The sequence below is a fragment of the Bufo bufo genome, chromosome 10 (genome assembly GCF_905171765.1).
Source record: "Bufo bufo chromosome 10, aBufBuf1.1, whole genome shotgun sequence".
Lineage (NCBI taxonomy): Eukaryota > Metazoa > Chordata > Amphibia > Anura > Bufonidae > Bufo > Bufo bufo.
The window spans coordinates 18,752,388-18,766,350 of NC_053398.1; the positions used below are offsets into that span (position 1 = coordinate 18,752,388).

At 43.2% G+C, this 13,963-nt stretch overlaps 1 protein-coding gene across 1 annotated transcript; it reads left to right on the forward strand.

Moving 5' to 3' along the window:
- The first annotated feature begins 4,074 nt into the window (after positions 1 to 4,074).
- Positions 4,075 to 11,939, forward strand: FGF3 (fibroblast growth factor 3). Its single transcript, XM_040409095.1, has 3 exons — positions 4,075 to 4,348; positions 8,504 to 8,607; positions 11,445 to 11,939. Exons 1-3 carry the CDS (start codon positions 4,075 to 4,077, stop codon positions 11,775 to 11,777), a joined length of 711 nt encoding a protein of 236 aa, XP_040265029.1. The 3' UTR covers positions 11,778 to 11,939.
- Positions 11,940 to 13,963: the final 2,024 nt, after the last annotated feature.

Here is a 13,963-nt window from a genome sequence, read left to right on the forward strand (position 1 = left end):
GTAACATAAGCGTGAATGACACCTATGTCAACATGCTGGTCAATGCTCTAATCAGGTGAGAAACCCGGCCCCCACCCCACATCTCATCACAAGTCCAAATCTGCCAAAGGATGGTCCTCCGTAAATCACTCTAAAGTGGTTTGAGGATTCTCCACCAGTGATTCCATGTTAAGGTTAAGTACTCTATAGATGAAGTAATGGGATAACACCGCAAGTCAAAATTGGACTATGAGTCATGACATGGGGGGAGTGTTGACAAAAAAAAAATGGGACCCTTTATGAGCCAATTAAGCTGACTTTGTTCCTATAGGTTTGTGAGTGACAGATGTTATGGATGTTTTTTAGAGGTTTTTTTTAAATGTTTTTTGCCAAGTGATGAGTGAACTCCTGACTTGGCTAGAAGTGTAAGAGAATCTTGGAAGCCGTCTTACTCTATAGCCGGACCGCCCTTCACTAATGACGAGCTGGATGATCAAGGTCAATGACCCGATTAGAAACCGTTCATTAAAATCAAGCGATGACAAGAAGTCCTATACATGGGACCATATCTCATTAGGACAGACAATGGCCATCCTTCAGAAGTGCATATGCTATAGCTATCCGACTGTGTGATATGGAATCGAACCCTCCAGAAATTAGACCTTACAAATATTGCCTTAACGATAATTACTATTATTTTGGTTTTTTTTACTTTATCATCATAATTTTCAACATGTTTTAATAATATTTTTAGAATATTTAGTTTTGGTATTCTAGTGTGTCAGATATACTAGATTAAAACATAATACACAGAAGCCCGTAAAATGAAGCTTAAACTGAATGTACACCATTTATGCCTTTTTCTTTTTTTTAACTAAAATAGGTCTTTACCGATTTCTAAAAATCTTTTTCTTGGCAAGAGCTCCATTTTTCTCATAGACCGTTCATAATTAAAGGGGTTGGCCACTGTTGACCACTATGTAGGTAAGATGACTTGAATGGGACTGAGCTCCCCCTAGGTGATTTGATCAATGAGCGTAATGTCACGGGCCTAGGAAGATGCCACGGCACCCACTGGAGCGTTGCGGCCTCTTCAAACAGCTGATCGGCCCTCCCACCGTTCAGATATTTACGACCTACCCTGAGGATAGGCCCATCAATATCAACATCTTAGACAACCCCTTTAAGTTTCTATACTCCCCCTAGTGGTGGCTCCAGACAGGGAAGTTTAGAGATTTAAAGAGGACCTCCCAGCTCTCCTGACATGCCTGTTTTAGTAAATTTTTGTATTTCTTGAACATCTTTCCTTATAAGTCTGCATTGTGTCTGTTATTCATACTGGAAATTTATGAATTAATTATCAAACTGGGGGTTACCAGTGTGGAAGGGGGTGCTCTCCACATGCTGAGAGTACAGAGTAAGTGATGACCGTGTCAGACTGTGTAGGGATTTTCTCCTCTTTGACAAGGGGAATAGAAACACCCAGTCGTCAATTGGCACAATGCAGGGGCCTAAGAAAAAGAGGATTTAGAATAGATATTACATGGGGCATACAAATACAAGAACAGACATGTCAGAAGTGGTCACTAGCTTTTTAAAGTGTTTTTTAGACACATTTTAAATAATTTGGTTTTCATGTCTTAGCCATATCGGAAACCCATGGCATGACTAAATGCTTGCTACCTGCAGCCGCCACAAGGGGGAGCTTTGACGCTTACCGCATACTGTTTTGTTATTGAGTTTAATGTACAAACAGTATGCAGTCCTAGTGGTGGTGCAGGGAATTATAGCCTTTAATGGGGTAATCAAGAACTTTTTGTCTTTTTTGTTTTTCGAGAAACAGCGCCATATCAGTCTATGGGCCGAAGTTCAATATTGGACAGGCATGTCATTGTTTCTAGAAAAGAAACAGACCCTTTATTTCTAATCTTGAAAATGCCTTTAAAGGAGTTGGCCCATCTGGGACATTAATGGCATGTCCCTAGGACAGTTATGGCGGACCTTTTAGAGACCGAGTGCCCAAACTGATACCCAAAACCCACTTAATTATCGCAAAGTGGCAACACGGTAATTTACCCTGAACACTACAGTCCAATACAGTGTATCTTCCATGTACTTTATCATTCAGCTATAATATCCTGCCTACACTCAGTGCGCTGCCTGTGCTGTTCATAGTGCGCCCTGCGCTGATGAATGGCTGGAAAAGTCTAAGTCATATTGGTACAACATAGACTTTTTCCAGGGTGCGGGTGCCCACAGAGAGGGCTCTGAGTGCCGCCTCTGGCAGCCGTGCCATAGGTTCGCCACCACTGGTCTAGGATATCAGTGTCAGATAGATGCAGGTCCTACCTCTTGGGACCCGCTCCTTTCTCCAGAAGTGAAGGAGAAAAAATCACGCATGCGCAGCGTACTCTGCATTCATTTCTACGGGAATGTCTGAAAAATAGCCGAGTGGCTGTTTTTGGATTTCCCACAGCGGTGAACGGAGAGTGCACGGCGTAAGCGCGGCGGCCATCTCTGCGTTTCACAAGCCAGAACTCCCATAGTGGAGAACAGAGGATGGCCAAGCATGCTTCTGGAGATGGGAGCGGCTCCCCGACGTGGGACCGGCCCCTATCTGACATTGACGCCATATCCTAATGATAGTAAAAATGAAGATAGTCACGGCACTCCAAAAGCTTCCTTAGTCAGTGTTCTTTATTCCACCAAAAGTACAGCAGCTGTACTTTTGGTGGAATAAAGAACACTGACTAAGGAAGCTTTTGGAGTGCCGTGACTATCTTCATTTTTACTGGTAAACTCTGGGGGTCTCTGAGGCCGAGACCTGACGCCACGAGCACCGCCGCTAAGTATTTTTGAGCTTATAACAAGTAAGTGGTGCTGTCCTACTACGCATTTTTTTCATATCCTAATGATAGGCCATCGATGTCCCAGGTGGGCCGACCCACTAAGTCTACGGTCATGCAGAGGAATCAGAATTTTTTTTTTATCACTAAAATGGGGCTTTGACCTATTAAGAAATTAAAATCGGCACAACATTTTTGGATCTCCACATTAACCCGTCGTTAAAAATCTGGCCTTTCACTATAAGTGACACCCTGAGAGGGGCCATAAATATTCCTCCTGACTGGCAATCCACATGATCTGATCAGTTCCTCTGGAAGGTAATGAATAAACACTTCTTTTTCTCCTTCTGTCCAGTGAAAGCTCATTAGTCTCAGTGATACTAACAAATTGACCTAAAGGAAAGCCCCTTTAGAGCCGAAATAAATTGCCTTTCAATGCGTGTTAAAACAGAGGCACAGCTTCTTCAACGACTCGCGTCTGCTTCCTTTTCATATGCGCATTTTTTTATTTTTTTTAAAGAGCCATTTCCCCAGGTTGTTTCTTTTCTAGCATCCGTCATCCCGGTTGTCACATATTGTGATCCGGGGATTGATAGGAGCAGGGACCATTCTCTTAAAAATCCCCAATGCATACATTTTCATATGTATAATTGTTCTTTTTTTTTTGGGGATCTTTTTTTAAAAAAAAGGCAGAGCTGGTCGCAGACCCCCGTCCTCGGACGGGCTGCTGACTCTTTGTGATGTGGCTTTTCTTTCCTTCTCCCCCCCCCCCCCCCCCCCCCTTTGCACTGAGCCGCTGTAAGTAGTGCTGTGTAATTTTATCCAGCCTGCACTTTTCGTTCACACAAGACTGATACCTTGCCTGCCTCCTTTGTATCAATTGGTCGGGATCTGTCTATTGTTGCAAGGGGAGGAGGGGGGGGGGGGGGTGCGCTTTTATTTCGGTGTTCAGTTCAGCACCACTATTTCTTGTAAACTCATAAAATTCAGGAGGCATCACCGTTGGGAGATGGTTAAACCCCCGGCTGCTGCTAATCCATGAACCTGTGGCGGTTCCTTGACATCTATTTACTTAGAAGATCAAGACAAGACAGATAAAAGGTCAAGAGAACCCTTCCAATGTCTCATGCATCACAGTAGTGTGACTTGTGACTTAAAAAAAGAGAGCCGCTGACAAGACTTCTTTCATGGGACCCCTTGTGACATTTGCCTCCAGCCTTCCAGCCTTCAGTATTTCGGCCATGCCACAATGGTTATAATCTGGATCTTGTTGCTCAGTTGTTTCGATCTTGGTCGGCAGGTATCCTGGGCTAAGGGTTTGTCCGCTACTGCTAAAGTGCCTTGTGCCGGAGGCAAACTGTGCGACCCCAGGCTGAGAAGAGATGCGGGGGGACGCGGCGGGGTCTACGAACACCTCGGAGGTGCGCCTCGACACCGGAAGCTTTATTGTGCCACTAAGTATCACCTGCAGATACATCAGAACGGCAAAATTAATGGAACACTCGAGAAGAACAGCATCTTCAGTAAGTGCGACTGGTTGTGATCTATTACTTTTCTTATGTGTAATGTATATAGAGAGGCTTGATATTGCATGTACGTTCAGTTTTTAGAAGCCAAAATCAAGAGCGGATCCTAGAGAGAAGGTATTCGAACCAGTCCTGAACAAATCATCCATCTTTCTATTGCATACATTGATCTTTAACCTAGGTCCTCAACCTATGTTCTATACACCCCAGAAGATGCACGGGGTCCTCGCACTATCCTGACAGCCTCGGGGGGCACTGTGATAGAATATATTTAAGTAGTTAGGGGGGGGGGGGGTCATTGGCTTGGTAGCATTTAGAAACGCTCTTCTGAATGACCGGTCAAGTAGAAGTAGGACTTATGATCTCCGTGTCGGTCTCCGTTACCCGCAGGTTAGACGGATATTGATGCAACGATATTCCCGAAGAATTCCTCATTATGTCTGATCTATACATCGGATGGAACCAGTACAGAACTGGTTCCAGATCCCCCTTAGAGGATACAGTTGATAAACGTGAATGAGATTTTTGCAACATTGTAACAATTTGTGACGCAGAGACTCAGTCCCATCGTAGAGTCTAAAATATGGCAGGCTATGGTCCTGTCCAGGACTGGCAGGATTACAAGGAGCTTATCTTATGGAGGTCTAGACGCAGAAACAAACATTCTCTCCCCCCCCCCCCCCCCCGATTCATAGACGGACGTGGCGGGTTTCTTTTTCATGCTGTCTCTTATTTCATCCATAAAGATGCAGCGATGAATGGGCTCGTATAGCATCATCTCCCTCTGACTGTGCCTTTCTCCGAATAAACCTGGAGGGACAGGAACGTACCTTCATCCCTCAGCTGCTTCTCCTAACAGGTCATTTGTCGAAGAGCAGATAAGCTGTGGGTTTTTATTTGTAAGAGACAAAAAAGGCAGTCGCCAAGAACAATAGATTAGTCCGGCACGCTGTTACTACATTCACTGAGATTTGTCCACCGTCTTGGAAAGCTCCTTGTCAAAATGCTCAGAAAGGAAGGATAAAGTCTCTGCTGTGGAGCTCGGTCGTCACATCCCCACTGTGGCCATTCAGCTCTACAGCCTTTTTACAGTACACAGGTGTAGCAGAGCAGAGTTTGTCACTTGCTAAAACCCATGGGGATATGTCAGTGTGCAGATCCTACTGTACCTGCGCCATTCTTCACAAACGATTTGATGACGCTCGGCTCTGCTACATCAGTACGGCACTGCACTTCAATATCAGATCCTATTCTTGAGAAGTACAAATCTATGGTGCGAAACCCGCCCTGCACCATTCAGAGTGTCATCCGTACTGCTTCACAATTCACCCATTTACGCAATCGTATTTTTGGTCTGCATTTTTTGCAGATCGCACGTGGATCCGTTTATTTCAAAGGGGCCACAAAAAATGTGGACAGCACCCAGTATTGCTTTCCGTGTGCACGTGTCCGTGGCCCCGCAAAAAAAAAAGATAGAACATGTCCTAATCTTGTCCATTTTGCGGACATAAGGATTGTTACAATGGGCACACAGACTGCATCTCTATTTTGTGGATCCGCGTTTTGCGGACCACAAAACGGATACGGCCGCGTGAATAGCCTCTTACATGCGTTTCGCCTTCTTCCTGCATTTTCGATGCACTCCCATAGACTATAAGGGGCGTATCGGGAAGCAAATAACAGGCTGCGGATTTCCAAGTTCAGGCCCAGTGGAATAGCCCTATTAATAACATTAGCTGCAGATTCCGGTACATAAAATATGCTCCTGCGAAAGAGGCCTTTGATTGGTTGGTTTTATCAGTTCGTATTTTGAAAAAGGTAAAATTTTTAGTCATCTATGTATCGAAACCATGTAATAGATATATGTATCAGATTACCCAGTCCATAACCATTAAGATATTATAATATAGAGTTTAGAGATAGATTTGTATCCTTGTGCCCCAAAAAAAGGGGACGTAATGGGGGCCCAGAAGCGACACGGGAATGTAAGAGAATATGGCGACATTGATCCATAAAGCTGGATCCGGCGGGTTTGATATCCCACACCAATCGATTCTCCACATTTGGACATGCTTTTTTTTTTTTTTTTAAGCAGACGCTGAAACACGATGAACCAGTCCCTGTAACAAATTACAAGGTGATCTCCCCTAGGGGGGGCCTGGCTGCAACAATATCCAAGAGCCTTCCCATACTCAATAAAACAAATGAACTGTGCCGCCTAGTTGTTGTCATGCATTATCCTGACATTGGGGAATTGTCGAGATTAAGCCGGGACCCCTTCGCCCCCATCAATCTGAGTGTGCCACTAATACCCTGCAAAATGTTGCATTTGTTTTTCTAATATCTCCTAAAATAAAAAATAAAAAAAATAAAAATTGTAAAACATGTTATACTCTTCCTTTTGATGAAAAAGATTAGGCAACCTCAAAAGGCTCGGGGAGGAGTGAGGGGGGGGGGGGGAATTAGGATTTTCTAAAAGGAAACTCATCTTAGGGAAAGGTTATAGAGCCATCTCTGATAGCTACGTGGATAACGGAATGAATGGTCGACCAGTACGATGTGAAGGGGGCACTTACTACTATGACGTGAGTGGCCAGGGAGGACCATTCAAATTTGAGGAAAGTTTGTACAAAATGAGTGGATAGTAAAATAATTGTGCAGTAAAAAGACCAAGACCAGATGGGGTTGATCACACACGTAATTATCGATTCATCAATCTGTATGGATTGAATGACGTCTGAGAAATGGACAGCAGTTGTATATCGGTTTCAAAATTAATGTAAAATAAATAAATAAATCACAGATTTTTTTTTTCATTTTTATTTTTATTTTTTTTCCCTTTTTGGGATCAATTTAAAATCATTAGTAAAATAATGCAAGTTAGGCCTCCTGCACACGAACGTGCGCTGCCCGTTGCCGTATTGCGGACCGCATTTGCACGGGGGCTCCGTTCCGTGGGCATTCCGCATCACGGATGCGGACCCGTTCACGGAGATGCGGAATGGAAGCACGGAACGGAACCCTACGGAGTGCTTCCGTGAAGATTCGTCCCGTAGTTCTGTTCCGCAAAAAAGATAGGACATGTCCTATCTTTTTGCAGGAATCGCCGGACTCATTAAAGTGAATGGGTTCGCGATCCGCTGCGGCTGCCCCACGGTCGGCGTTTCGTGCATTGCGGCCCGCAGCACGGCCACGGGGCGCACACGTTCGTGTGCAGGAGGCCTTAATCTCATTTCGTGCACCTTGATCTGCTGAGCTCATCATAGATTGATTGATGGATAATATTTTATTGTAGGAAGTTTTTAGGCAAACTTTTTGCTCAGTGATTAACCAAAAACTTCAAAGATTGCCCAATAAAGACAGACAAAAAGAAGGATCTGTCGGGATCCATATTTTTTTTTTTTTTTTTTACCATTAAAGAAAATGGTAACTGACTGAAAAAGCATATTGAACCACAACTGCTCACGGCTCATCTTGTTCACAGGTTGCCCACTCCATTACTGTATTGACTAAAAATTACAATGATTTGGATTATATATATATATTTTTTTTACTAGCACAGTATGGGATCTGTCCACATGGTGGGTGTTTTTGTCATCAGTGCAAAGCCCCATAAGTGATGAGTGAGAGTCATCTATAGATCTGGAACCACCCATCTAAAAAAAATAAAAAATTCTAAACCAATTACAAAAAAATGTAATCAAAAATTGTGAAAAATGACAAAAATTTGTTTTACAAAATTCCTTAAGCTAAAATTAGACTCCACAGGCACATTCTTGTAAGCAACACAGCAGGGCTGACATTTTTTGACAATTTTTTTTTTTTGTAGCATTTTGGCATTAGCTTATTTATTATTTTTTTTAATCATTTTACAAACTATTTCTATATCTGCTTAAAAAGAATGTAAAAGGCTAAATCACAACAGCCACATTTTTTAAATTTTTTTAAACAAAAATAAAAATGATGTAAAACCAGCTAAAAAATATATACCAGTATTTCTGTGATAAACTAAAGAATCTGGAGTCCTGTGGGATAATGTGCACTCGGTGAGACCTACCTCCCACTCACCAGAGAGAAGTTCATGCATGGGAACTGGCAAAGGGTTCTGCTTGGGCTGAAGGGGATTAAATAATGTGTCTTGTTTATTTCCAGGTATTCTAGAAATAACCGCGGTGGATGTGGGAATTGTCGCCATCAAAGGGCTGTTCTCTGGGAGATACCTGGCTATGAACAAAAGAGGGAGACTTTACGCCTCAGTGAGTACTCTGAAACGCACAAACACCTTCTAGTCCTAGAAGCTAAATCCCAGGAACCCAAATCTTTACTTTTTGCAACAGTAGCCGAGCCTGCATTGCCTTGTGTTTGTTTTACTTTTCTCGGGAGGCTTCAGGTTGGCTGAGAGGAGTTGTAGTAATCCAGGGAAATCCAAAAACACACAGAGAACCATTACACATGACAGAACTTCCCTAGGATCTGATGCGGCGTGTTTATCTTACAGACCCTGCAACCTGCAAAATACCCGCACAATCTATACGACATGAAAACGCCTGGATTTAACACTTCCCTTTTAACTAGGAGACAAAGACATCAAACTAAATAACATCTTCCTATTCACACCCTTAGGGGACGGAGCTTTTTTTTTCATTTACTTAACTTTTTTTTTTTATTATTATTTTTGTTATTGTAGTTTTAAACATTACAATTAGTAGGCAAGGTGTCTTGTTTTTACCCAGACAGATTTCAACCTAGGAGACCAGGTCCAAGCCCTTGTAAGGCCTCTTTCACACAGTGAATCACGGACGTGTGCTGGCCGTGTGTATTTACACAGTCCGTGGTGACACCAAGGAGGCATGTCCTGTCCTATAGCCTGTGATTACAGATCCCTCACATCAGTGCTTAGTCCATTGTTTTCATATATAATTGGTAGGAGATGCTCTGGAAATTAATTTTCATCTTATGACTACTTTCACACTTGCGGTAGCCTTTTCTGGCAGGCTGTTCCGGCTGGGGAACAGCCTGCCGGATCCGCCCCTTATTATAGTGAATAGGGCCGGAGAGGGCTTCCGGCGGCACGGTGGACTTGCGGTAGCCTTTTCCGGCGGGGGAACAGCCTGCCGGATCCGCCCCTTATTATAGTGAATAGGGCCGGAGAGGGCTTCCGGCGGCACGGTGGACTTGCGGTAGCCTTTTCCGGCGGGGGAACAGCCTGCCGGATCCGTGCTACCGCAAGTGTGAAAGTAGTCTTAGCAGTGTCCTAGTTGGAGGACAGATGACACAGAGGTCAAAAAATGGACACAGACCAAACACTGATTCTTCATGGACATCTTACTGGATGACCATCTTGTCATGGATGTCATCACGGACGTGTGAAACCCGTCTAAGACAGCTCCACTTTGCTATGGGTGTTGGGGCAGGTCTCCTCTCTACTGGCTTGTTAATAAATGGGGTAAAAAACTGGCCCAAGGGTAATTGACGACAATCCCTTCTGACCCTGGTGGCACCATAAGGTGGACCATTCACTTCTATGTGTACCCCAGTATGAGACTGTCTGGTCAACAATACACTAATGTGTATGGGGGCCCTTTACAATAGGTACCATGTATAATTTCCACCCTTGTTGCTTGTCCTGCACTGAAACCACCAGGGTCGGGGGTTGTATGGGACGTAACAGTTTGTTTATTGCAGAGCTGGGGATGGTCATGTTGATAAGGATGGTGATGCTGCCATTCATTCCTTTGGATATCAGTCCATCACACTACAGTAACCACTATGGCTAGCTAGGTCAGAATTCCAGCAGTTTGGACCTCTATGGACTTCAAGATGTTAAAGTAGTCCTAAAACATCACTTGAGAACAGAAGCTACCACATGAGTGAAAACCCATTGTAGAATACAGCAATTACTCAGATGGTGGCGGGTCAGTTTATTTAGTCACCTTATCTGGGTAAAAATAGGGTAAGGAGTAACATGAGCTGTTGATAAGTTCTTGGTATCTTATCAGCTTCTAATTGCCTTAGGATGTTCAAGGTGGGAACTGCTGATGTCTTCTATCCACATGAGAAGACATTACCATGTGGAAGAGCAGTAACAAAGTGAATAGTAATGATGTCCTTAATTGTTAGATAAAGCCTAGATAGTAGAAGATGGTAAAATGTGAACATTTATAAAGAACTAAGAATAAAAAAACAAAAATTCTACACTTCGACAATTATTAATAAAGGGGGTTGTCTAGACAGTGTATATAAAGGGGGTTCCTAGTTCAGGGAAGAGAGCAGGTACCAAAAAATACACCATCCTCTCTGTTGGAGGACACTACGTGGCCATGCTTTACATGAATAGCTCAGTGATTTTAATAGACAGCATGCAATACTTCTTTTCACCTGAAGTGGCACTGCAGTGGAATTTAACACTTGCCGCTGGGGTCTCCTAAGGATTACAGCTGACGCTGCCAGTCACAGCCGCAGGACACATTGTAGGAGATTATTTTTGGAAAAACCCTTCTTATGTAATAAGTGGACAACCCCTGTTAAGGATAAATATTTGTGGTCAGATTGTTCATGTACGTGATATACTTAAAGGGGTTGTGCCAAGTTTTTAAGTTATCCGCCATTTACAGGATAACTCACTGATCAGTGGGACCCCCACTGATCCTGACAACTGGGGTCACGTTCCCCCATCCTGATGGAGTGGCAGGTCGGGCATGAGTGTGGTGCTCTGATATTTCAGGCAGTCCCATAGAGAATGCTGGGCCTGCCGCTCCATCAGGAAGGGGACCCCTCGGGACCCCTATTCTCAGATCAGTGGGGGTCAGTGGATAGGGAACAACTTTAAGACTTGGCACGATCCCTTTAAATGGTTAACAAAAAAGGCCCTTTTACATTAAAGCATCTCCTATTGGCCTGAATAACTCTAAATAGGGTTATGTGACCCACGTCCCTGCAACTCTAGGTAGGAAAAGGGTTTTAATGTGTTTTACCCCTTTTGGGCCAACAACTTGCATATGGAACTGTACGGGTAGCCTAATTAGTCAATGTAGAATGGACCTTGTTCTTGCTCGTTCCTTCTCACTCATTCATGGCTTGTGTTCTATTTCAGGAGACCTACAATCCAGAATGTGAGTTTGTCGAGAGGATCCATGAACTCGGATATAATACATATGCATCCCGATTACACAGGACAGTTCCAAACGGAGCTGGAACAAAACGCAAGGCCAGTGCGGAAAGACTCTGGTATTTGTCAATCAATGGAAAAGGACGACCCAGAAGGGGCTTTAAGACACGGAGGACTCAAAAATCCTCCCTTTTCCTGCCAAGGGTACTGGACAATAAAGACCATGACACAGTGAGATTATTTCACACAAATATAAAGCATAGAGAAAATATTCCAAAGTCACAGAAAAACAATGGAAGAAAGAGAAGAGGACATTGAAGAGACTTGAGTTATGATGGGAAGTCTTCTGTACTTGTGACATTTTGTAGAGCCTATCATGGATTACCTCAATTTTAGGACTATGTATTCCATTGGTTTCTTCATGGTACATGGATGCTTAATAATTTATTCTTTTGTCTGCTCTCATGGCAGACCCAGTGGTCATAGGGGTAATTGGTGAAGCTGATACACATCTTGATGTTGGTTACAGATTGCAGTAGCCAGTGCCTATCATGAGATATGCCTTTGAATGTGACTGTACTCTAGGTTCATCCAGGTGAAGGACCAATATTCAGTTGATAAAATTGTATCTGCAACCTGATCATACTGCTGGGGCTTTGATACCCTCATACAGTCATCCCTCACTTTACAATATTAAGTTAACCCTTAAATCTAAAGGTGGCAGCTTATACATGGTTCACTTTATAGTACGTGTGTAGACTGACCCAAGTAGTTGCCTCTACCTATGCCCCTCCACAAAGGTCTTCTCCACCTCCACCAAGGGTCTTCCAAGGCCAAGCTGTTGATTACTTTAGCCCCATGTAAAAATTCTAACCCACCACTGTTGTAGAGTGGTGGAACCAGCAAGAACATCAGTGACTGGCTGTGTGTACCAGCCCAACAATTCTTGAACTGGCACCATTGTAGACAACCATAGTCAAGCCATTGTGAAGCCTGATTACAGCAGGGGATTGTAAAGCGAGGGATGATTGTATGAACGGTAGGAACATGTGGAGCCACCGAGCTGTGAGATAGTCAAGCCTCAATCCTCCATCAGATTAAATGTTCTTCGCGAACTGGCTCGCCCCATAAAATGTCTTCCGTTACAATGACTGGGAGACAAGTTCTCTGGAAGTGTTATTATTAGTTTTTTTTCCCATATGTGTTTCCTGATCCGTGATATCAGGACTTGACGCTCTGGTCAGTCGTTTGGTCTACCTCACATTCCATTAGAAGACTGTGTCCGTTCATTGTTTGCGGGCTCTATTATGCTAATTACAAGGATTATTTCCTGTAAATCACTAACATTAGATATTGGAAAACGAAGTTAAGGGTTGTACAGGAGGGCAAGTATTAAAATATATTTATTAATATTGGCTAAGTCGATCATTTGGAATGACTGACGGAAAAATGGTGTTTGTAATCGTGTCCAATGTGAAAAGATGGACATGTGGCGTCATAAGTTCACCTAACCCTTTGTTCACATCAGCGGTAAGGAATCTGGCGGGCTGTTTCGGCAGTTCATAATGTCTGGCATAGCCAGGTAATGCCGCGAACTGCTGGATCTCCGTTGACCATAATGGGATTCAACAGGCATCAGGTTGTCTCCAAAAGAAATGCCGGCTTTTGGCTGGACAAAAAGCTTTGGATCCAATTCTAGTCAGTGGGGACCTTGTGGTTCATGGCATTATCCGACTATGCCAGATTTTTTTAATGCTGATGTGAACCTAACATAAACTATACAACACAATGACATGTCATTTTTAAGGTCCACAGAAATAGTCAAAATAGGTTTGGAACAGAAATACATGTATATTGCTAGGGCATTCAAAAATATTCAAAAACATGACAATATATATTGCTTGAAACCCTTGAGAGATCTCTAAAATAAATTATAAGTGTGAGACATATACAGTACAGACCAAAAGTTTGGACACACCTTCTCATTCAAAGAGTTTTCTTTATTTTCATGACTATGAAGGCATCAAAACTATGAATTAACACATGTGGAATTATATACATAACAAACAAGTGTGAAACAACTGAAAATATGTCATATTCTAGGTTCTTCAAAGTAGCCACCTTTTGCTTTGATTACTGCTTTGCACACTCTTGGCATTCTCTTGATGAGCTTCAATAGGTAGTCCCCTGAAATGGTCTTCTAACAGTCTTGAAGGAGTTCCCAGAGATGCTTAGCACTTGTTGGCCCTTTTGTCTTCACTCTGCAGTCCAGCTCACCCCAAACCATCTCAATTGGGTTCAGGTCCGGTGACTGTGGAGGCCAGGTCATCTGGTGCAGCACCCCATCACTCTCCTTCATGGTCAAATAGCCCTTACTTTCAAAGTTTTCCCAATTTTTCGGCTGACTGACTGACCTTCATTTCTTAAAGTAAAGATGGCCACTAGTTTTTCTTTACTTAGCTGCTTTTTTCTTGCCATAATACAAATTCTAACAGTCTATTCAG

What these genes read in the sequence shown, in the direction of transcription:
- FGF3 (XM_040409095.1), top strand. Translation starts at nt 4,075, where the DNA reads ATGGTTATAATCTGGATCTTGTTGCTCAGTTGTTTCGATCTTGGTCGG. An exon ending in CGAGAAGAACAGCATCTTCA is followed by an intron (nt 4,349 to 8,503) that starts GTAAGTGCGACT and finishes GTTTATTTCCAG; the next exon opens with GTATTCTAGAAATAACCGCG. An exon ending in GAGGGAGACTTTACGCCTCA is followed by an intron (nt 8,608 to 11,444) that starts GTGAGTACTCTG and finishes GTTCTATTTCAG; the next exon opens with GAGACCTACAATCCAGAATG.